Source organism: Mercenaria mercenaria, chromosome 12 (assembly GCF_021730395.1).
Source record: "Mercenaria mercenaria strain notata chromosome 12, MADL_Memer_1, whole genome shotgun sequence".
NCBI classification, from domain to species: domain Eukaryota; kingdom Metazoa; phylum Mollusca; class Bivalvia; order Venerida; family Veneridae; genus Mercenaria; species Mercenaria mercenaria.
In genome coordinates, this window is record NC_069372.1 from 7,401,411 (window position 1) to 7,426,994 (window position 25,584).

Sequence of the window (25,584 nt, forward strand, 5' to 3'; positions counted from 1 at the left end):
TGGGTCAAATGGTTCTCTAGTAATTGATCGGAAATGGTTTTCAATGTTCAGGCCCCTGTGACCTTGACCTTTGACGGAGTGACCCCAAAATCGATAGGGGTCATCTACTCTTCATGACCAATCATCCTATGAAGTTTCAACATTCTGGGTCAAGTGGTTCTCTAGTTACTGATCGGAAATGGTTTTCAATGTTCAGGCCCCTGTGACCTTGACCTTTGACGGAGTGACCCCAAAATCAATAGGGGTCATCTACTCTTCATGGCCAATCATCCTATGAAGTTTCAACATTCTGGGTCAAGTGGTTCTCTAGTAATTGATCGGAAATGGTTTTCAATGTTCAGGCCCCTGTGACCTTGACCTTTGACGGAGTGACCCCAAAATCAACAGGGGTCGTCTACTACAGCAGCCCTACAACCCTATGAAGTTTAAAGGTTCTAGGTCAAATGGTTCTCCAGTTACTGCTCGGAAATGAAGTGTGACGTACAGACGGACGGACAGGGCAAAAACAATATGTCTCCTGGGGGAGACATAACTATACCATCTTGCTTGAATCCACAACCTCCAGATTAAGCAGCCTACACCATAATCACTAGACCATAGCTCCTTTGACAATATTAAAAGGATGGCAGCTACATAAACATTAATGGTCACTATGGCAACATAATAATTTGAATTTTCAACTTCTACTGCACTGACCTTCACACTTGATATGCTGTGATTCTAATGCTTCTCTCCACTCTTCCCTCTCATAATCAGTGGAGAACAGGAATGTATGGGGCCTGAACCCCTCCACCTCTAGGTGTAGAGGTAACCGTGGCAACGCTTCCACCAGAGTAGCCTCCTGCTCTTGGATTTTCTTTTTCAATTTTTCAATATTGCGAGCAGCTCGTTTTTGCGTTATTGAAAAGGCTTTCTGAAATTCAAATTAAATGAAATTATGACAGTTATATCAAACTGCTAACTATAAGTAAGTGTGATGATCGGAGAAAGAAATAGCTTAAAAATTAAAAGCACATCAATATAAAGTCAAATGTGAAATTTTGATTTGTAATGGTCGGTATATACTTCTAATAACATAATAAACATTTCTGCTGGCAGAAGAGGGTCCTGGGTAGGAATACTGTCTTACAGTAAATCAGCTTGAGTTCTACCTCTCAAGACAGAATTCCAACCTGTTAGAGCTTGTTTCAACTGTTCTAAGGTGACAACCTTTACCACTGTCACTGAGGTACATCAATTTCTAAATTCAACCAAAGTAATCTTCTAGCAAAATATACAGTAACACCTCCTTTAATGCTATTTCTGCAGAACAAATTCCTCCTTACTAATACTGACATTAGTTTCAAACTTGACCAATTTGGAGGAAAATTAGCCTCTCCATAGCAACAACCTCTATATAACAAACAAATCTAATCCCATACAAGCAGGTGTTTCCTCAAGAAAGGTTATGTAGCTCAATATGGAGGGAAATTAACCTCTCCATAGCAACAAGCTATTACAAAACAAACTTTAATTCTTCACAAAGCTGTTTCCCCAACAAACCTCACAATTCAGCCCAATTTGGAGGTATATTATTCCATTGATAGCAATAATTTATTACCATAAACTTTCATTCTTTAAACAAATGTTAGATCTACAGAGATTTAACTGTACTCAGTAACTTACATCCTTTGTACTATCTGCCCGGACCATTTCCTCTCTCAGCTCCACCTTCAGACTTCCAATCTTACACTTAAGATCGTCCAGGCTTTCCTTGGGTTGGTATTTCTGATCACCCCTTACATGCATGCTCAATGCTGGTATAGGCAAATACCAGACATATTTGAAAGAAACGTCTTTGTATCTATAAATAAATATAAATATACAATGTAAGACCAGAAACTACAGTGGTATAGGCAAGTTTCCAGACATATTTGAAAGAAACAACTTTGAATCTATAAATAAACATAAATATACAACATTTGACCAGAAGCTACACTGGTATAGGCAATGTTCCAGGCATATTTGAAAGAAATATCTTTGTATCTATAAATAAAAAAAAATATACAATATTCGACCAGAAACTACACTAGTATAGGCAATGTTCTAGACATAATTATTTGAAAGAAACATCTTTGTATCTATAAACAGATATAAATATAAATATACAATAAAAGACCAGCGACAGCTGTAAATTTCAATACTTTATCACATACGTTTATTATTAAAACATCTTTTACCTTAGAATGAATTTGCATCAGATAACATTATGGAATTGTTGACACAGAATAAATATAATTGAGCTGCGCCATGAGAAAACCAACATAGTGCGTTTGCGACCAGCATGGATCCAGACCAGCCGCGCAGTCTGGTCAGGATCCATGCTGTTCGCTGACAGTTTCTCTAATTGCAATAGGCTTTGAAAGCAAACAGCATACATCCTGACCAGACTGCGCAGATGCGCAGGCTGGTCTGGATCCATGCTGGTCGCAAACGCACTTTGTTGGTTTTCTCATGGCGTGGCTCATATCTTAATTAATTTGCAGCTCATTGATTTTTACACTTACAACAATATCTCAGCTGCAGTGACAGAAGCTGTAACAAATACATAGATTCCGTAACACTGTTTTAAGTTTAAACATATTTTAGTATACTTCAATGTAGTTGCTCTTTTTTACAAATTCAACCAGATCAAATATGCTTGAGACCTGTGTTTTCTCTTTAAATCTTTTCAAATATTAATTTTACAGTCCAACAATTAAAAATTTCACATTCTTTTTTTTATTTTTATTATTTATCAGCTCATATGGTGACTTTCCATAAGTCTTTGATGATATAGGAAAATCCTATGTGCCCCTCTAGGCATCATTTTAGGCACAGGCAAGCACCTGGGTAGAACTACAATTTTATAAGCCAGCTGGAATGCTTCCTTATATGAGCCGTGCCATGGGAAAACCAACATAGTGGGTATGCGACCAGCATGGATCCAGACCAGCCTGCGCATCCGCGCAGTCTGGTCAGGCTCCATGCTGTTCGCTTTTAAAGCCTATTGGAATTGGAGAAACTGTTAGCGAACAGCATGGAGCCTGACCAGACTGCGCGGATGCGCAGGCTGGTCTGGATCCATGCTGGTCGCAAACCCACTATGTTGGTTTTCCCATGGCACGGCTCATATAAAAAAAAATTCTACACCCTTAGACAAGCAATTTACATCCTTATCATGTAAACAAAGACCAGTCAGTGAGTTCAAAAATTGTGGTTTTCACATTGTGAATATTTTGCTACAAGCGGTCAAATTACAATGGTCTTGAATTGAACCTCTTAAGCAGAAACCTTACATTTCTTTGTGAAAAATTGATTGTTCAATTCAATAACTTCCCTATAAAGAAATTAACAGTACTTGTGTTACTATAATGATCCCTGACTAAAGTCATTGGTTTCAGTTTCAGTAAATCAACAATGAAACCAAATTTTTCTTCGAAGTGCTGTGAAAGCTTTATCATTAATTAAGAGTTTTGTACTCATGGATTTCATGGTGTGTCCCTAGATAAAATTAAGTTCAAATGAATAAAGAAAATTGCAATTTAATTTTTGAAAGTTTTCAACAAGAAGCCGAGAAGCTAGTAATGTCTGCCAATACATATTTGAAAGAGGACATTTTACCCTTTGATATACAGTGCAACCTCTGTGGAGCAACATCCTTTGGGAGATACAAATATTGACTGTTATGTAGAGGTTGTTGTTCTGGAGAGGTAAATTTGATAGTATATTTCAGCTTAGGGAAATTTTGATAATGTTGTTATGGAGAGGTTTTGCTCAAGAGAGAGCCGCTTTGGAGAGAATGTACTGTACTATAATATTGGATTCACTTTGGTTCACAACTAGTGTCCCACTCCTAATCCAGACATTAAAAAAAAATTTGGGTTCAAATCCCAGCAGGATGAAAGTACTGGTCAGAATACAGAACGCAGTCATCAAAACTGCTAATATAACTTGTAAGAACTTTCTGTAAGAATCAGCTTTGTTTTTGTTGGGTTTAAAGTCACAACTGACAATTATAGGTCATACAGTTACTTTCCAACTTGTGTTGGTGAAGTCCGTGCAGTCTGATCATAATCTGCAGTGTTCACTATTCAGTCAGTATCTTTTTGGTAAGCACCCCTTTTAAGAGTTAATGGTACTCAGTCCAAATTGGAAGATGGACAAGTTCATTATATGAATTTAGCAGGGTTAGGGTTAACCACTTGTCCAATGAGACTCCTATAGAGTGAGCTGAACTTTAACAACTACAGGAATACACTTACTTTGAACTTCCTTTGTGTTTAGTGCAAATAATTACATCACTAAACAGGAACACGTATCTTAATTGGCGGGTGGCTTTCTTATCTCGTGACACCTCAACGAGAAATCCACTCTTCACCAACTGCCTTGCTTCCTGATTCTAAATATAGAAAATGTACATGTAAATCAAAGGAGCCAAATTCACTGTTAATTACAAAAAGAAACTATCATGTATGGTAACTGTCTAAATATATACAACATAGGGAAATTGATTCATCTCGTTTTTTTTTTTATTTCTGCCAACAATAGGAAAACATATCTCCTTTATAATATATTCAGTCAGTACCAGTATGTAGAACTATTATTTTTACAAATTTTTCAAACGGCAAATTTCAACTTTTCTGCATAGATGCCATACAATAGGCTAACACTTTATTAAAGGCCTCAGTGTTTCCAGGAATTCTACCCTTACCTTTTATCTTTTGTTGTTGTTTTGTTTTTTTTTTCAAAAGAACAACATTTCCAATTTTTAGTAACTGATACCAATTTAAGTTTTTAATTAATTTTTTAACATACCCAAGAAATTTAAAAAAAAACCACCTTTTCTTAAAACTCACACTTGGAAACACAAAATAATCATTACCGAAGGAAGTTTATTACATTATATGAGCCACGCCATGAGAAAACCAACATAGTGCGTTTGCGACCAGCATGGATCCAGACCAGCCTGCGCATCTGCGCAGTCTGGTCAGGATCCATGCTGTTCGCTAATGGTTTCTCTAATTTTAATAGGCTTTGAAAGCAAACAGCATGGACCCTGACCAGACTGCGCTGATGCCTGGATCCATGCTGGTTGCAAACGCACTACGTTGGTTTTCTCATGGCGCGGCTCATTTGTTAACTTCTTTGCACACTTCTACATTATTTTTACTTATGCAGGATTTTATTGTGTGTCTTTAATAGTATATAAATCTCAGAAATGAAATCGTAACAAACATATTGAACTTCCAATTTCTATTAAAATCCATGAATAAGGAGTCAGAACCACAGTGCATAGCAGGTTGGACTACAATGCCAACGATCAGGGTTGGACTCCCAGCTGCAGCTGATATCCCAGCTAAAATTCAGTGCTATGTTATTTATATTGGGGCAATTTGTTTCACTCAACCTGGGATACGCTGGTCACGTGAGCGGCAAGAAAAAATTCTCGCTGGTTTATTAATAAACGAATGCTTTGGCGAAGGCCAGCCACGTGATGCAAATAAAAAATAAATAAAAAATAAATTTCCAATTTGTTAGGATTTTCTATTGTGGCCTATTCCAAATGTTGGTAAAATATTTCTTTGGGTATGTTTCTACCTTGACTGGTATTAACCCCAAATTTCCAAATGTTTACCCGAAGCTTTATCGCGAAAATACATGATTGCCACTTTGTCTATCTCATAAGACCTGAGCACATCTGCGTATGCCAAACAGACCTGGGCAATGCCATTAAGCCAAAAAATGCCTAGCCAGTTGCCCGAGGCGAAACGGCATATGCTGCAAGTGAAACAAATTGACCCATTAAATGGCGCTGTTTCCAGAGGTATCAGCCTAGACTGGATACTTGGGAAGAAAATATGACATTGGCTGTGGAATTCACTGGAAATAAGTTGTTCTATCTATAGCATGCGGGGACTTACCAGCTACTTACAAGGAACCTTTACAAGAACCCACAAAAATTTATATACTTCCTTGTCAATTTAACAATGACTTGAGTCATATGAGGAAGTTGTCAGTAACTTGCGGTGAATGAGTACTTCATGGTATAGATAAATTGAACACTGATAGGCACTGCCATTACATGACTGAAATACTGTCATCAAGAGTCTCCTGTGGTCCAAGATTGCTCACCTGAGTTTCCCATCAAAAGAAGGTAACAACTTTACAGGAAAGCCAGCTCTGTCCCTTGTGGCTATGTTTTCTTTTTTAAGAAATAAAGATGACTCGCTCAAAAAAAATTTCTATGAAATTATTTTGAAACTAAGCCAGCTGTTACCAACAAGAAGATTTTGAAGTTTCCTCTCTATAATATATCTACATGTAACAACAAATTCTTGTATGTACAGCTCAAGTGAGCTAAACAGGAGATAATCTACTGTAACCCTAGAATTGTTTTCGTGCTTTTTAAATTAGCGCCTTTCGCAGGTAGTATATTTCCGTGAAATTAAAAAGCCGCAAAAAACTCTGATCTTACAAAAACGTGAAAGAATTTAGCTTCAGCTTAAATAGATGGCTATAAAATGGTTCTGTGCTTACACATATCTGGATATTAATAATTCATATTCTATTACCATAATTGTATTACAAGAGTGCACAAATCCATATTATTTCAATTGATTGACAAGTTACTTATTTATGAAGCAACAGCATTTTCAATATCGATCCATCAGGCAAACAGGGGATAAAAACAAAAACACTATGCATCTATCAAACAACATATACAGTTCGTTTTCGTAAACATCATGTTGTAAACATTAAAGATTGCATTTTGTAACCTTAAATCAGGGTTCCATACTTTAGCGTTGTCTTGTATAAGAAACACGTGAGCTCAAGCTAAAACAAAACATAATCAAAAAGTAGAAAGGTCATTTTGCAAGTAGAGAAATTTTGGGTTGAAAACATGTAAACACGTATGACCTAGTAATCGAACTGTACATGTAATTTACAGTTGGCAGCCAATACGATTTATTATTTGAAAGTAAAATATTGTGTCTATTTCTGCTAAGTGTGGATTAATCGCCTATTTAATTAAATGGCAAACAAATGACAGTGTAATAACAGCAATTTACTGACTGTCAATAATTGGGGGTGTGAATAACAGTTGATATGGATGAAAAGGATAAGGGTGCATTTATAATTGAAGGGTACAATAAATCTAAACGTTTTCAAGAATACTATAAATGCAACTATGCAGTGATACTTACCTTATTATACTAAATATGTTCACTTGCGACTTCATTTTCGCGGGATTCGCGATGGATATGATTCCGCGAAGATTTGTATCCGCAAAAATGTCCACGTTTTGAAAAACGCGAAATATAGTAACCGCGAACATTTCTAGGTTTACAGTATTTAAAACTGAAATTCAATTTACCTTGTTACTGCCGAGGTTTCCAGGATGTGCATTACACATGCGCAAGTTCTCTTCACTTAGTTTCAATGCTTTTTTAAGATCCTTATAGTCTGGATGGTTCTCTGGTGTGTGCTTTATCAAGTCCTATACAAAATTCATAAAAGATATATCAAAATTAATCATGAAAAAAATGTTCACGAATTAATTACCCAAAATTGTTTCAGGTGATTCTTACAGGCTTACAAAAGACTACTTATCAATCATACCCAATTACTGCCTATTTTTGTGGGAGAAGTGCTCCAATATGATAAAATCCTTACAAGGATTTGTCTTATATTCAAGCCAACAGTATATTACAGTGCCTGTAATAATCTGAGTAGAACAAGTGACCTTAATTGATTGTGTGGACAATTTCCATGTTGTTGTTTTTTTAATGTGAAAGCATAAACAGCTTTTTAAATGTCAATTAAGTCATACTAATCATTTGGGACCTTCATTGCCAAGCGATTTTGAATCAATTGCCCTAATCAAAACAACCACTGAAGTTTTTGGAAATAACACAATTTACAGTGGACGCAACTTGACCCCGGTGGTTGACCTTTGCATTATAATACATAATGAGGTACAACCTATTATTGAAAAGGAGCGTACGTAAAACACGAGCTGCGCGAGAAAAAGGAAATATAAATTTATGTAGATATAAATTAGTGTATTGAAAAGTTTTAACTGATCAAATGTAAGTATATATACTTTGATACTGCAATGTATACAAGCTAATTCAATATAAATATACACGGCTACCCTAAGCACCCTTGATTACTATAATGAAATAATCGATATGAATAATCAGCCTAAGGTCAACCATCGCGGTCAAGTTGCGACTACTATACTATACATGTACTTACATGTAACACAAGATGGTTTGTCTGTATTCTCTGAACTGGTTTCAGGAGAACGTCTGAAATTTCAGGAAAAAAAATCTTTAACATATACAATTTGTCCACTTACATGTAAAATATGATTCAGTAAGTTTGTAATATTAGCTGTTCTGTTGGAACTTTTATTTGAGCCAAGTCATGACAAAATGGCACATTCTCAAAAGAAAAATGAAGTCCTGTTCACTGGAAAATCAAAATGAGTCAGTGAATTTAAGGCACCATTTCCAAGGTCTAAAATTATAAGGTCACAAGCACTACATACTTTCTATTGACTTACTACCTTAAAATTCTAGGCAACTGATTTTGGGTAAAAAAAATACTCAAGCATTTTGTAAAAATATGCTAAAACAAAAGCGCCAAACTGTCATAATATACACTCATCACTACAAATTACTTCTGACTTATAAAATATCCCCATTTATTGAACACACCGGTTGTTTTGGTTTTTTTTTCCGAATTTCTGTCAATTCAAGGGTCATATCTCCAAAGTAACATAGATTATCCAGCTAGTTACAAAACCTGGCCAAAATAATATACCCATAATCATTCTGACTAGGTCTGGATTAGATAAAAACTACCAGTACTCAAGTTAGAGAGTGGACATCATTTATTTTCACAATTTTGAGTAATTCAAGGGCCATAACTCCAGAGACCTGGAGGATCCAACTGGTTATCATACCTAGCTGAAGTATTATTCCCATAAATATTGTGCCCAAGTTTGGTGAACACTAGATTAGAACTGCCAAATTTGCAGAGCAGATAGCTGTTGCTGTGCAGTCTGCCTCTGCAGGTGATTCCACAATAAGTCTCATTTTGTGTGCATATAAAAATCTACTGTTTTAATTAATCCAATGAAAAAAAATGGTATGCAAAATAGGAGAAATACTGCACTACACTTAATGTCAAAGAAACAAGAGCCATGTTAGACATGGCTAATCCCCCCGCCGGGCATATTATAATTGAAGGCTAAAGTTCCTGGCAAGTTAGTGTCTGAAAGTATTAATTTTGGGGAAAGCTTTGAAGAACCATTTAGTTGTGGTCCACATCAGGGGTTTTAAAGATGTGGAAGAAAGAATAAGTCAGTGGTGAGGTGGTTTACTGCTAAATTTTATTAATTTTCATGAACAGTATAGCTATGATGTTTTTCTATATGGCTACTGTAAAAAGAAGGAATGGAAAGCTAACAGGGAACAAGAGTGCCAGAATGTCACAATATACGCCCATCACTGCAAAATTCTTTCCTCTAGCAGCTGTATTTGCAAATGGAATTTTAATTTTGTGGTTGTTTAGTAATCATTGTAAGTCTTTGTTTTTCTAAGTCCACAAAAAAACTCCTTACCAGGTAGAGATACCTTAAAATACACCTAAAATTGGAAAGTAACATCTATGTTGTACCACAGAAAAGTGGTCTTGTTTTTTCCCTACGGTCAATTATAAAAATGTTACAATATAAGTTATTTATAGTAACAACTAAGGGAAGTTAATCTTAAAAAAAAAATTTTAAAAAAAAATTTGTAAGTCCACACAAAAATCTTTACCATGTAGAGATTGGTCAAAATACACCTCAAAATTAGATGTAGCATGCATGCTGTACTACAGAAAAGTGGTCTCGATTTTTCCCTATGACTAGTAATGAAAAAGTTACAATAAAAGCTATTTAAAGTAACAACAAAGGGAAGTAATTCTAAAGAAGGGAACTGCGCATGACACTTCGTCTCATGATGGTTTATAATTGTGCCAAGCTACATCAAAATCCCTCCATGCATGAAGAACAAATGCTTCAGACAAGGTCATTCTTGTATCTGACCTTTGGCCTCTAAGTGCGACCTTGACCTTTGACCTAGGGACTAGTAATGAAAAATTTACAATAAAAGCTATTTAAAGTAACAACAAAGGGAAGTAATTCTAAAGAAGGGAACTGCGCATGACACTTCGTCTCATGATGGTTTATAATTGTGCCGAGTTATATCAAAATCCCTCTATGCAAGAAGAAGAAATGCTCCGGACAAGGTTTTCATTCTTGTATCCTTTGACCTCTAAGTGTGACCTTGACCTTAGACCTAGGGACCTGGTTTTTGCGCATGACACTCCGCCTCGTGGTGGTGAACATTTGTGCCAATATATATCAAAATCCCTCCATGCATGAAGAAGATATGCTCCGGACAAATTTTTTTAAGAAAATATGATAAAGGGGAATAACTCAAAAAAAGGCGAGGTAGAGTTATTGTTCTTGCACACTGCACTTCCTCCCAATGTGTTCTATCAGTGTATAAAGTTTGAAGAAAATCCCTCCAGTACTTTTGGAGTTATGCTCCGGACAAAATTTTTTAAGAAAATCTGATAAAGGGGAATAACTCAAAAAATAGGCAAGGTAGAGTTATTGTTCTTGCACACTGCACTTCCTCCCAATGTGTTCTATCAGTGTATGAAGTTTGAAGAAAATCCCTCCAGTACTTTTGGAATTATGATCCGGACAAAATTTTTTAAGAAAAAAAGATAAAGAGGAATAACTCAAACAAGAGGGCCATGATGGCCCTAGGTTGCTCACCTAAGAAACACACCATAACAGTGTAAAACATGTTTGACCTAGTGATTTCATGGAAACAAATATTCTGACCAATTTTCATTAAGATTGGACCAAAAAATTGGTCTCTTGTGATAAAACAAGCATTTTCTTAGATTATGATATGACCTAGTTTTTGACCCTAGATGACCCATGTTCAAACACGACCTAGATTTTATCAAGGCAATCATTCTGACCAAAATTCATGAAGATCAATTGAAAAATACAGCCTCTATCACATATACAAGTTTTTCTTTGATTTGACCAAGTGACCTAGGTTTTGACCTGAGATGACCCATATTCAAATTCGACCTAGATTTCATTAAGACAATCATCCTGACCAAATTTCATAAAAATCAATTGAAAAAAACAGTCTCTATCGCATACACAAGATTTTTCTTTAATTTGACCTAGTGAGTGACCTAGTTTTTGACCTCAGATAACCCATATTCAAACTCGACCCAGATTTCATCAAGGCAATCACTCTGACTAAATTTCATGAAGATCAATTGAAAACTACATCCTCTATTGCATACACAATGTTTTTCTTAGATTTGACCTAGTGACCTAGTTTTTGACCCCAGATGACCCATTTTCGAACTCGGCCTAGATTTTATCAAGGTAATCATTCTGGCTAAATTTCATGAAGATCAGTTGAAAAATACAGCCTCTATCGCATACACAAGGTTTTTCCTTGATTTGACCTAGTGACCTAGTTTTTAATCCCAGATGACCCATTTTCGAATTCGGCCTAGATTTCATCAAGGCTATCATTCTGACCAAAATTCATGAAGATCAATTGAAAAATACCGCCTCTATCGCATACACAACGTTTTTCTTTGATTTGACCTAGTGACCTAGTTTTTGACCCGAGATGACCCATTTTCGAACTCGGCCTAGATTTCATCAAGGCAATCATTCTGACCAATATTCATGAAGATCAATTGAACAATACAGCCTCTATCGCATACACAAGGTTTTTCTTTGATTTGACCTAGTGACCTAGTTTTTGACCCGAGATGACCCATTTTTGAACTCGGCCTAGATTTCATCAAGGCTATCATTCTGACCAATATTCATGAAGAATAATTGAAAAATACAGCCTCTATCGCATACACAAGGTTTTTCTTTGATTTGACCTAGTGACCTAGTTTTTGACCCGAGATGACCCATTTTCAAACTCGGCCTAGATTTCATCAAGGTTATCATTCTGACCAATATTCATGAAGATTAATTGAAAAATACAGCCTCTATCACATACACAAGCTAAATGTTGACAGACGCCGGACGACAGACGCCGGACATTGAGCGATCAGAAAAACTCACCTGAGCATTGCTCAGGTGAGCTAAAAATAGGCAAGGTAGAGTTATTGTTCTTGCACACTGCACTTCACGGACAGAGAGCATTTCTAATATCCCCTTCGCCTTTGGCGGGGGGATAAATAAGACATTAATTTAGATGAAACTGATTTTTAGCTTTTCATATCTCACAGACTTTTCTGTTTTAGAGAAATATATAGTGTTGTACATCTGACAACATGTCTATTTATTTAAGTACAATGTACCATGTATAATTCATTAGATACCTTTGTCATAACATAGTTCAAGTACAACCTCTTATCAAATGTAATCATGGATTATGCTTACTGTAGGAGTCCTGCTGTAAGCATAATCCATACATAATTACAATTAATTAGAAATCTAATTAAATAATGATAAGGATGCTCCTCAAAACCTACTTAACCCACTTCTGAGTACTAACGCAACTATATTCATTTATACATGTATATGATAGGCTACGGAAAAACAATGTTTAGCTTTATATTCTTCAGTTAGTTAACTATTCAAGGAAATCTTATGTGATAAATACCCCTAAAGTGAAGTGTACTTCAGAGATGTGCTAACTGAACATAGTAATGATAGTATTGGCAAATCATGAATAATTGGCCAAAGATGAACTTTGAACACAAAAGTCAAGTATAGAAAAATTACCACTTTTTACCTATCAGAGAACTGTTTTCTTATCTGACAGAATTCTGACCATTGTGTTCAAAATGACCTTCAATATTCACTGGAATTATGTTATAGCACAAAATCAAAGTTAACATTTTTTTTTATCTAATTTTGGCAAAAATCGATAAACAATCAGGCTTGTTTCCCACTAATTAATTAACACAGAAATTTTAACTGATTTCTAACACTTTGGTGCTTGTCTATGAACTGAGTGTGTTGCCTTTGAATCAAAGTTTAGAATTATGACCTATGTCTGTGACCTTGACCTAAAAGGAGGTATGGCCCGACTCATGCACGCAACTTTTTTCTCATGCCTATCATAAGAGTTAACCCTTATCATGCTGGACACGACTGATTCTGCCTTTATGACCAGTGTAGATCAAGATCAGCCTGCACATCCATGCAGTCTGATCATGATCTGCACTGTCAGTATTTTTTTGTTAACACCCCTTTTTAAAGTTAATGGTACTGTCCAAATTGAAAGATGGACAAGTTCATTACAGAAATGTAGCAGGGTAAGGGTTAAGGTAGTGGGTCCATAATGACAATCAGAATTTTTCATTTGATTACATATTCTCCATATGTAATTTCGGTATTTCCCGGTTGCCGTGGAAACAGAAATTTTCTGTTATGATAGCAGGATACTGGGATTTCTATTACCTCCCAGTTTGAGCATAAAATTCCTTCCCAGATTATTGCAAAAAAACAAATAATTACCTAACCTCACAATTACAAAAGGCTATTTCATACCCTCATTGTGAGTCTTTGAAAAATTAAAAATGTATAAAAAAAACAGCCATACCTTCGAGCTTCAAAGCCTCTTCTTTATAAGTTTCTAACTGTTCCTGTAATTAAAAACATTACATTCATTTATTATTGCAGCTAGATCCAGAGTTTTTCTCACAAGTGAAAGTTACATGCTGAAGTTTTCAATTTGCACTTGATGAAAATTTCATTAAAATGCATAAAAACTGTGCTGCAATCTACACAATTCGGGCCTTTTTTCTTAAGACCTATTTAACATTTTGAAAACTACAGCATTGGCTTAAGTAAAAGGGGATATATACAACTGGAAAATAATATAATTTTACTATTAAAATATATCAGACTACACAGTTAGTTGGTTTATTTGGTAGGTGTTAAATAACATTCTGCCACACTTTTTAGACTACCTGCTATTTTTCACCATTGTATATTTATTTAAAGACAGTCATTTAACCTTTTAAGTGGTCCTATATTCCATATAAGTATTAACTTTTGGCCTCTGAAAGTATCTAACAATTTCCAAAGCGGAGGACCAACTACTTGAAATGTACAAAAGAGAAAATTTAATTACCACACCTGTGGATTAAACTTACAACTTTTAAGACCAGTAGACTTTAGCTCTAACCACTAAATTAACCTGGATCCAAGGCTATAACACTAAATTTTGAAACCAGTCTGAAATCCCAATTGTCTGATTGGTTTTTTGGTAGCAAGATTTTGAAATCGACCGATCACAAAACTGCATTCTGAGACTGGTTTCAAAACTCAGTTTTATAACCCTGGAGCCAGTCTGGCACAATGAAATGAGATGGGACCACAGAAGTTGACAGTTTCACAATCTTTATCACTAATTGAAACATAACTTCCTGTATCAATAAAATACAAACATTTATCACAAGCCATCACCATATTATTAAGTTTACAAACATTTACATAATTTAATGAGGTTTTCATAAACTGACTTTTTATAAAAGATAGTATAGTTAATGCAGAGAACATACCTAGGACAAAAATAGTCGGCATGCTTCAATGCAAAATTATTGGGCAATGATAAATATTGGGTGTTACTAACTTTAATAATAAAAAAACACAGGTGCACAAACTGAATCCATGCATGAAATATTGTGATGCAAAAAAAAAAGTTCATGCATTATTCAGTGAATTATTAGACAATGGAGATGCAAAACACATTAACAAAATAGTGAAAGTGATGAAAATGGAGGAAAAAAGTATTGTTTCTCATTCTTTTGACATACATACTTGATCCTAGGCTATAAAGAAACTAAAACCAAGTTTGGAGACCAGTCTGAAAAGTCATGAATCAGACTGGTAGTTTCTTAGTCAAATTTTGAAACCCTGAATTCTCCGACTGGTTTCCTATCTTCAATTCTGTAATGCTTTATGTTTCAATGTTTCTTTGTTTTGTTATGTATTTATCATCGTTTTTTTTTTCTACATTTTTATATTGAAAAGTCATCATTCCTGTATTCTGTGGCAGAACTGACTTGTTTTCTGCAAATAACTGAAAACTTTCCAGCATGGATCAGAGGGTAAATAACATCAGACAAACTGTCTTCTGTCAAAATTCTGTCATGGAGAACATACCCCTGCTTTGGGGATCGAATATGCAGACTTTCAATTCATAATGTGCATTCTACCCACTGAGCTAACTTGACTTATTAAAAGTAAGTACACTGCTCTTTGCGTATTCCATTGGGGTTTTATGCCTTTTTTCCTCATCAGTTTACAGTTAAAGGAAACTGAATACCTCCAATTGCCACATCCATTAAGCTATAACCTTGCTGAAGCACTCTAGGTAGTTATAAGCATAATCAAAACCAAATCAAAGGGAATCTTTGCCCCTCTCTACCCTCTTACAAAACTACCCTATTCCCTTTGATCTAGCTAAAGGCAGATTTTTTTAAAGTATTGTGCAGTCAGTCAGATAAATTTAATGTATCTCTGTGTTTGTAACAATAGGGTAGGTAATACGTTTATACATACATACAAAATGACAATTCTAAACATACAAGGACAAGAAAGAATGTGTTATAAAGATAATGTCAATTTATGATTTTAGTAATGCAAATGAGCAAAAAAAATGAGATAATCTAGCAAAATCAACAAGCATGCCTTAAGACAACCCAGATCGTTATCAACAGAAGCTTGAATGACCAGTATGTTACCATGGAAACTTACAACAAAAACACTTACATGAGATTGTACACTCGTCACACTACCTAAACGTATACGTGTCTTAAACACGGCCTGAAAATTGACTAATTTTGTTGAACAGGCTGCATATTATGTATTTTTGTGTTGGCAAAAGAGTTTAAGCATGGGACATAATTTATTTATAAATTCTGGAAAAAAAAATCTGAAGAAAAGTATCATGAGTAAAAGAATACAGCTACAATACACCGATAAAATAGCAACCTGCAAATACTCTTACTTTCATAAATTTTATTTTGAATAATGATTGGTATATGCAAAATGAAAGGTTTTAGAATAGAGTCCAACCTCACCCACTCCAACTCAACGTGACAGGCAAAATAAGTTCGAGTTAAGGGTACTTCAAACTATCGAACAATATACATTATATAGGAATTTTGCCTGGACATGACAATGAGCTTCAGCCAAGGGTGGTGTTTGAATTATTTGAGTTCCAGTGAACGGAGTTCGACTGTACTGTGAAATGGTTAATTTACATGGAATTTTATGATACCGTCAATTTAATGCTAACAAAGCAGTTAAACTTCAATTCAGTTTATATTCAATGATCAAAGGGTCAAAATCCACAAAGTTCATGCCTACAAAATGAAATAATTTCACAGTATGAGATTATGTTAATGAAGTATGTAAATTTCAATGGTGAGAGGCGGTAGACTTTTATTCGAAAACGGGATCATTATTTCACAATTACATTACCATGATGTGGGTGTAATAACAATATTTCACTGATGTGACAATGACAGTAACTGTATCTATACAGTATTCCTGGATTCTGTACCAGTACAAACTTGTTCTCCACAAGTAACTGGCAACTTGCCAACATGAATTACATGGGAGGATTACAAGCTTGCAATGTATTGTCTCCAATCAACTCATCTTGGTAGATCACACTTGGCCTGTCAAACTTTAGTGTTCTTGTGCCTTGTATGAAGCAACTCAACTTAAACATTCTGTTCTTCCCCTTGCAACTACGAGCAATCAGTGTTTTTTGTACTGACTATTATTATTCAACTTTACAATATTACACACTGTATTAGATCAATTGCAAACATCATATGAAACAGACAGAGCTAATACAAAACATAACTGAGCCAATATGAGAAAAACAGGGCCAATACGAAAAAACAGGGCCAATACGGAATTCAAGCATTTTGATTGGTTCAAAAGAGAGGGCCAATACGGAGAAGCCACTTCCGTTTGATTTTTAAATGACGCCATTTTGTTTTACATCAGAGTTATAGATTACATTTTTTTTTTCACATTTTGATAAAAAAAAGTCATCCAACATGTTCATTTAATAACCAAGTATGACTGAGCGGGATGTACGTCTTCGGAGATTACAACGGTACTTTCGCTATTCGGTATTGTGTAAAATGCAAGTGTTTCCTGTCAGAAATTCTAGCAGTTGACAAGGAAAATAATAAGAAAATATGGAAACTCAGATTAATTAAAAGGATAAGACTTATCTTTAACAGACATTTTGATAGTGTGGACTATTTGTGCAATGATAAATAGCGATTCAAGTGCTGGAAAGTGGATGAATAAATTGGCGAACAAGAGTGTCAGTTGTGAAGTTCTGCAAACAATTTCGGATAAGAATTAAACGAGGCATGGGACTATATAATATGTGCTTGATTGGTTGTATTATCTTGATCAACACATATGTGTATAATTTTGTGTCTCGTTGCTTGCAGCCTAAAAGGAAACGACTTTTAAAGCAGTTTTTATCACAGTTCAAATGATATGGTACTCGCTAAAGAAAATAAATAGGAATTCCAAAAAATAAGGTATGTTCTAGTTACTCTTGATTTTGTCGCATTAAAAGTATCTTTCAAAATTATTCTCAAGTACCTACATACAACTCATTCTGTTTTACTGGCGAAAATGATCATGATTTCTAAAATACGTCTAAACTGTAAACAACTTGTCAAAGAATGACACGATTTTTCACCTGAACGTGCATAGCTGTCATAAGGTAACTCACAGAGTTCTTACACTGTTTCGCCAACAGTTGAAAGTTGAATAATAATATTATCATTAATCAAGCGATTTCATATTGGCCTAGTTATTTGTCCTCGGGCAGTCGTATTGGCCCTCGGCCTACGGCCTCGGGCCAATACGACTACCCTTGGACAAATAACAAGGCCAATATGAAATTGCTTGATTAATAACATTATAATATTGTGGTCAACATGTACTGTTGTTTAACCATCAGTCAATATTACTTTCAGCCAGGTAAATATAAGCATATATTTATCAAAACAATGATCTATACTAGTTATATTTTATTCTTTGTTGCAGCAGAAAAGTCAATATCTTTCTTTTTTTTTTGAATGATCATAATGATTATCATTTTCTAGGGAACCATACATGCAGAGCCTCTCAACCAATGAAATCGGGACATTTCAGCTGGGTATATAGGATTTTATGATATTTATCACTTTGTAATATGTAAATTAAGCATATAAAATTGTTTTACCTCAAGCAGGTGCCTGGTCTCTTCATTCTTCTGGTATTTTCTTATTGTCTCTACAGCCTTGGGATAGTTGTTCACATACTCTTCATATATTTTGAAATACACCACCTGAAATAAAAAAACTTTCTGCTACAGTATACGCACACTGTGGTGTCATTTTGACCATCTGTCCTAAAATAATACAAACTCACATTCCTGACCTGTACAGCATCCTCGTGAAGGAAGATAGGATGCTATGGCTTTATTTACCTGAATGTTAAGGTATTAGATCACTAATAGTAATGTTTACAAAATGGCCTTTGCTTGGTATATTCTGAAAGGTAACCGTGTTTTGCACTATTTTCCAATTTCTAAACAACTTTTACCGTGCCGTTTTTTATAAATTTTGTATAACTTATGGTATGTCCACAAGCTCAAGTAGAGACAAATTTCAAAGTGATAGCCACTATCCAAAACGTTTGCAGAGAACTCATTTTACCATTAATTTTAATAAAAGAAACATCAAACTATTAGTAAACAATTATAAAACACAAAATAAAAATGTCAATATCATTTTTTCTATGTTGCCTCAAGTAAACGGATTTAATGAGACAGAATTCATACTTCAACATTGAAAAAATAGGGTCGAATGCTGTGTTTCTGTTTTGAATTTTGCTTACTCCATTTAAAAATAACCTTAGTGCAGACGTAAAACATACCTAAATTTCTTCCACAATATATAATCTAAGAGTGAAAGCAAAATAGAGAACTTTCACCGCATGTAACTCAATATTTTTAAAGATGTGTAACTCTACCCCTTCTGTTTAAGTAGTAAATTCACTTTGAACACCAAGAAATCGCTTATAAGATTCATCTTTTTCCACTTTTGTACAAGAAATCAATAATAAGTCTTGAAAGAAGTAAAAACATACTAGAGAAAAAGGAAAATAAGGAAAAAAAAGTTTGGTCCCAGTAGGGCTTGAACCTACGCCCCCCTAAGAATTGCAGTAAAAGTACGTTTATCGTAGGAATTGAATACTCTTCAAAAAGGAGGTTCTCTATTAGTGATCTAATACCTTAAAAGGACTAACCCATACATTTTAGGTAACAAATAATTTCTCTTAAAATCTATAAAAAGTGAGCGCTCTTAAAGTGACAAGTGGTACAAACTTATTAACATAAGATTTTCGCAAGATATTCTTATAAATAACCAAAGATATTGTGCAGTAGGTAGCAAACCGTTGCAACGCTTTTGAAATACTGCAGAAAATTTACATTCTTTTATTATTTTTACTAATATCTAACTTTTATTTCCACCCACTTTATTGGGTTTTTTTAGTGTCATATATACATTGTATGCCAAAACTGGTGGAAAAGAACATGTTGAAAATTTCACCCAAACTGTGGGCAAGTAGCTTTAATAGTAAATTTGCTATTAACAAAATATTTATCATTATCAATGATTTTCTCTTGTTGTAAAATCTGTCATGACATGTCTTTTTCAAGCCATTGTGGGGGAAGCTAATACTATCATAATGGATAATGGGTTTGACAGAAATTCCAGACCATTGATTTATATTTCACTTGTCATATTCATAAACAGAAATGAATTTCTCAGCATGTTACTTTTCAGATACACTGGAATTCATACAGGTGTGTTACCGTAATGAATTATTTAAATGGAAGCAATGAGATTCATGCAATATGATACTCAATTAATAACAACAAAATATTGCAACAGACCAACAACTCCTTTTATAATGTGACAATAGACTGCACACACCCTGGTACCGGCGCTCCCAAGTACAGGTGGCACTCACACATACAGCGCTCGATAAGCGATTTTGGAGGAGCGGTGGTTTAAGTATTTCTTATTGCATCTCCGGTAATTCAAAACTTTTTGTAAAATGAAAGATATCTGCGCCCTGATGAATAATTGGTGACTATGTTTAGTGAGTGTCACAACATTTCATCTTGAAATAAACAAAATACGGCGAGGTAAACGTGAACGTTTGACTCAAAAATGTCAAATGTCAAAAAAACACGTAAAATACTCAGTAAATACTCCAAATGTATTCATTTTTGATACAGTATCGTATAGTCATGTCTTCCCACAATAATCAGTTCAAATTTCAAGACTTAATTTGTTATATTTAAAGAATGACTCGTGTTTAAAGATGGTATGGGGTTTCAAAACGGCACTCACATGGCACAGGTGTTAATTTTTTTGGCGCTCAACAAGTACAGCTAGAGAAAAGTCTTCAGAAATGCAGACCTTGTTGTTGTTTACTCTCAGTGTTGTGTCTGTATATATGACCATAAATCTTTATACCGTTAAAAAACTGACTCTAGAAGTCGACCTTTTTATGTTAAAACTTACGGCGACAATATTTTAACATTATTTTTTATGAAAAACCTTGTTGAAAACTGATAAATGCTGAAATTTGATATGTCCTAGGATTTCGTTGAAAAATGAAAAATGTGCTTCAAAACATTCTCAGTGGGATCAGTGGACGGTAAGGTTTGCAAGAAGATATGTGTGTGCGCAAGAAGATATGTGTTTGCTTGCGTGCGTTTGTGCGTGCGTATGCGTTTAGTTAAACGCCGTTACTAAACAATATTTCAGGTCAATCTCAACGTTTTTGAGTACCAGTATAATGCTATGAGCATCCGTATGATATATATATCATATATATAGATCCAGATCGATACTTTTGTTGGGGTGTGGAATAAATGTTTGATTACAGAGTTAGTAAAGCTCATTTATAACGGACTGACAAGTTTTCTATTCTTTTCTTTATTTTAACAACTTACCATACGCCTACATTGAATGTATAATAAATGTTGAACTTCTTACGAACAATATTTTACTTGTATTATTAGATTTAAGATTCAGTAAACATAACAGAGAAATGGAAGATTATTACGGTGGCTGATTTATACCATTTCATCAATACGCCACGCGACCCCGTCGAGCGAAAACACGAGAATTAAAAAAAGTTAAACGCGGAGTGTTTAGCGAGCAAAAATTCGATAACATGTGCGGAGCAAAAACACGATTATGGGGATGGGTTGGGGGTGGGGGGGGGGTGCTGGCATTGAGTGAGATTCAAGATGTAAAGCGGCTGGGTGCCCGGGTGCCCACCAATGTTATGCCTTTCAACCTTCAACTCCTTGCTCGGAGCCCGCTGATCAGCCAGTTTTCGCTCGACTCCAACGATTTTACATATTAAATCTAAACTTTTGGTCTGCGATTCTCCATAGAGAAAATACTAGAAATAAGAAAGGGTGGGGGCGTGGATTGAAAACATGATAATTAGTGGGGGCGCTGAGCGAAAAGTCGATATTTACGTTATAATTCGGCGCCCAAAATTAGCGGAAAGACAGAATGACATATATCAGCCATTAAAGAATTTTGTTAAAATGTCTGTTAGGTTCAAAAGACGCTCATATTTTATTATCTTACTAATTCAAGGAATTTATCAATTAATGAGTTCTTGTTTGGCTCTCTCATGAATGATGCGAGTCATTCCGATTTAATAGCAGACATGAGACGTGATGACTAGTTCCATTAACTACTGTTTAATCCAACATCAGACTGTTCTTGGTGGTGTTATCTCTACCACACATAACTAACCAGTCCGATTCATCTCTTTTCCGTTGTAGTTGCCTTAGAGCTGACGATTTCTCCACATTTCTGAAGACCTTTCTCTAGCTGTACTTGGTGAGCGTCAAAAAGATACACACCTGTGCCATGTAAGTGCCGTTTTGAAACCCCATACCATCTTTAAACACGAGTAATTCTTTTAAATATAACAAATTAAGTCTTGGAATTGGAACTGGTTATTGTAGGGAGATATGACTATACGATACTTATCAAAAATGAATACATTTGGTGTATTTACTGAGTATTTTACGTGTTTTTTTTGACATTTGACATTTTTGAGTCAAACGTTCACGTTTAACTCGCCGTAGTTTGTTTATTTCAAGATGAAATGTTGTGACACTCACAGAATATAGTCATCAATTATTCACCAGGGCGCAGATATCTTTCATTTTACAAAAAATCTTGAATTACCGGAGATACAATAAGAAATACTTACACCACCGCTCCTCCAAAAACGCTTATCGAGCGCTGTATGTGTGAGTGCCACCTGTACTTGGGAGCGCCGGTACCAGGGTGTGCTGCATGTGCCTCATTTTTTTTTAAAATATCTTCCGAATATTCAGGCTTCTTTTAAAAGTGTGAGTTTAAGGAATTTTTCCTACAAAATCTGCTATACACATTGTTTCTAAACAACTTTAATTTGCTCTTTTGCAAATCTGATAAAACTAGAGGTGCTTTTGAGAAAAGCGCACGTCTCCCATGACTGCCTAATCATCTGAATGGAAAGTCTGTCTTTATATACTGTTTGCAGCCTATTGGTATCTGCTGGAGTTGGAGGACATCTGTGTATTGGTAATTATGTTCAAGGGCCATAATTCCGAAGTCCCTGGGCCGATTTGGCTAGTTATCGAACTTTGCCGAGGATTTATTGGCAAACACATTTTGTTCAAGTTTGGTGAAGATCGGATGAGAAATGTTTGACTTAGAGTGCAGACAAGCTTTGTGACAGACACAAATAATACTGACCAGCCGCTTGACAGCCTCTGCAATTCTCTGAAGATCTGACCAGTCTTTCACTTTTGCCGTTAACTCCTCAACAAATTCTTTGTGTATCTGGAAAAAGTCGTCCATCTTGTAAAATATTGTTGTAATGTCTTCAAGGGACATTATGTTTGCTTGGCTGCCTTGCGACATCGAAACACTTTGTAGGTAATGCTTGGCCTGAAATAGTTTGATATCAACATGAATATTTTGAAAATCAATCAGATTTTGAATATCGAAAAGCTTTAATCACCATATGTTTGTCGTTAAGCATCATAAACCAATCTTACAAAAAGTCAAATTTAATGATATATTAAAGCGTTTCACTGAAGCTGAATGACATTTTTTTCTTGAGTATTTCAGTTATGTAATGGCAACCTATTAACCTAACCAGTGTCCCTGAATACTGTACCAGAATTGACTTGTTCTTCACAATACACTTACAACTTCCCCACATAAATCACAGTTGGGGGACAAATGTCTACAGATAAAATGTTGTCTCTCGAATAACCACATGAACATTCACCTAACCTAAACTTTGAACTTGTAAAATCTCCATTCAGTCTAGTGTGTGCTCTATCTACGGCTCTATCTACTGAACTAAACTGAAGGCTGATGTTCCAGATAGTTACTACACTGTATTATTCCCGAACTTATTTAGCTCTGATTCTTGGCAATGGCAACAGTATACACTTATTGACTGGCAAGTCATTCAGTAAGTGTTTTTTAACATGACTTGAGAAATTAGATTCAAAGGTTTTTTCTCAATTTTTGACTTTAACCACTTACAAACCTGTGTTGAACTACTGACAGGTCAAAAACACAAAGTATGGGCAGAGATTTAATGGTACATGTATATTAGCAGTCATGTAAATTGTAATATCTGACTATTGACTTGCATGACATTAAAATAAGCTATTTTTTTCTCAAGCATTTTCCAAGTTTTTACAGTAGCACAGTACATGTATTGTATATACCGGTAGACTGTTCATAATTAGTACAACTGTGGACCAAAGATTTATATACAAAGACATGAAATAATGAGTATTGTGATATAAACCATATCAGTCTATGCATGTTTCATCATAGTTTACCTTGACCAGTTGTTCTATGACATGAAGGTAAGATTTTTCACTCTCAAGAATGCCTTTCACCACTATATGGCGCATGTGTAGCTGTTCGCTTTTGTACTTCAATGCTACTTCTTCTTCCAATTCTGCCCTTTCACCCTGTAAAAAAGAAAATATTTCGCAACTGCACAAAAAAGTTATATTTATCAACAAAATCATATGACAATTTTGTTTATAAACAAAATAATATGATAGTTATGTTAAACATCAATATAAAGATATCAATTTTTATTTTCAATGTGAAGGTAACTATTATTGTAAAGTTGCCCAAGGTAAAGTTAATTGCCATTAAATGTAAAGCAAATCAAACGCATGCCAGATATGTCATAAAAGCAGTTAAAGCCAAGTCTTTTCAAATACGAGTCAATGAAATTCCTAAGTGACCAAGGTTTCAAACTAAACTGAAGTAAAGATATTTTTAACAAATGTCATACAAAATTTCTATAATATCAGTGCATGCTTTTGGGGCTGTTTTGGGGGGCCGCACCTTCTCTACAAAGTATGTTTTTCCCACATTAATGACAAAATTTCCCTCATCCATTTTTTTTCTTTTTTTTACATATTGCAAACAAAACTCTCTGTAGATCTACATAATATTTAAAGCATAGGACAAAGTTCTTTCAAGTTGTTTTCTTTTTGAGTGTAACGTATTTCATGAAAAACATTTTTTTTATTAGGACGAGACTTTCCCTTATTTCAGTTGTTACAGCATGATTTTGCTGGCCACCAGGATATATATAAATGTATATCATAATAACCATATTGCCGCACTTAACAATATGACCATGACACAAATTTAGTACTTGACTGGTTAATTAAGCTACAGATCTGTTAAATCATAACCGATATATAATATATATAGTTTTTGTAGTACTGGTATATGGATGAACATGAATAATGCATTAATGTTTAGTCTGATATACTCTGCACAATAGTCAATACGATCAATTTGCATTTGATAGTGTCAATTTTGCACCAAATAAATTTTGATGGTTACATACTTGAAAACTATCAAGGTAACATTCAAGTAAACAGTAAACATGTTTGCTAAAACATGCACTTTTTGTCTTCTGGGCAAGGTTTTTTCTTTGTTATAATAAATTATAAGTCACAAAGATAAAACTTAGGTCAAATTTGTTGAGGTGGGGCTTCAGGCGTTGGCATCTGGATTTTAACAACCTGCTCCCAAGGTGCTTCGCCTGAGGGACAGTCAGATAGGCAGAAGTGCCCAAAATATCCCTCTAGTGATATACTTATGTATATTCACCTGTGATACACCAGTATGAGACTTAATAACTTGACTACAACTGTAATTACCAGGTCATCGTTGCTATAGATACTGACAGTATCTTCATCTTCTGGGATGGTTGGCTGTCCCTCCACACTATCACTGCGCTGCATAAACACAGCATCACCATCCACTGTTACACATGCTGAAATAAACAAAGCACTGGTTAATAAACAA

General features: G+C 35.0%; 1 protein-coding gene across 2 annotated transcripts in view; it reads right to left on the bottom strand.

The window, feature by feature from the left end:
- Window positions 1-25,584, bottom strand: part of LOC128547198 (breakpoint cluster region protein-like) — a 49,376-nt gene that overhangs the window by 9,089 nt on the left and 14,703 nt on the right. Inside the window, exons 2-12 of one of the 2 annotated variants that reach the window (XM_053519088.1) lie at window positions 25,437-25,552; window positions 24,084-24,218; window positions 22,975-23,169; window positions 18,366-18,470; window positions 15,869-15,922; window positions 13,692-13,734; window positions 8,281-8,333; window positions 7,397-7,519; window positions 4,284-4,420; window positions 1,666-1,843; window positions 697-913 (exon numbers count right to left, since the gene is read on the bottom strand). In XM_053519088.1, the coding sequence (XP_053375063.1) occupies window positions 697-913; window positions 1,666-1,843; window positions 4,284-4,420; window positions 7,397-7,519; window positions 8,281-8,333; window positions 13,692-13,734; window positions 15,869-15,922; window positions 18,366-18,470; window positions 22,975-23,169; window positions 24,084-24,218; window positions 25,437-25,552 (1,356 nt within the window). The remainder of the gene's footprint in view (window positions 1-696; window positions 914-1,665; window positions 1,844-4,283; window positions 4,421-7,396; window positions 7,520-8,280; window positions 8,334-13,691; window positions 13,735-15,868; window positions 15,923-18,365; window positions 18,471-22,974; window positions 23,170-24,083; window positions 24,219-25,436; window positions 25,553-25,584) is intronic. The other variant, XM_053519089.1, reaches the window with a different exon arrangement.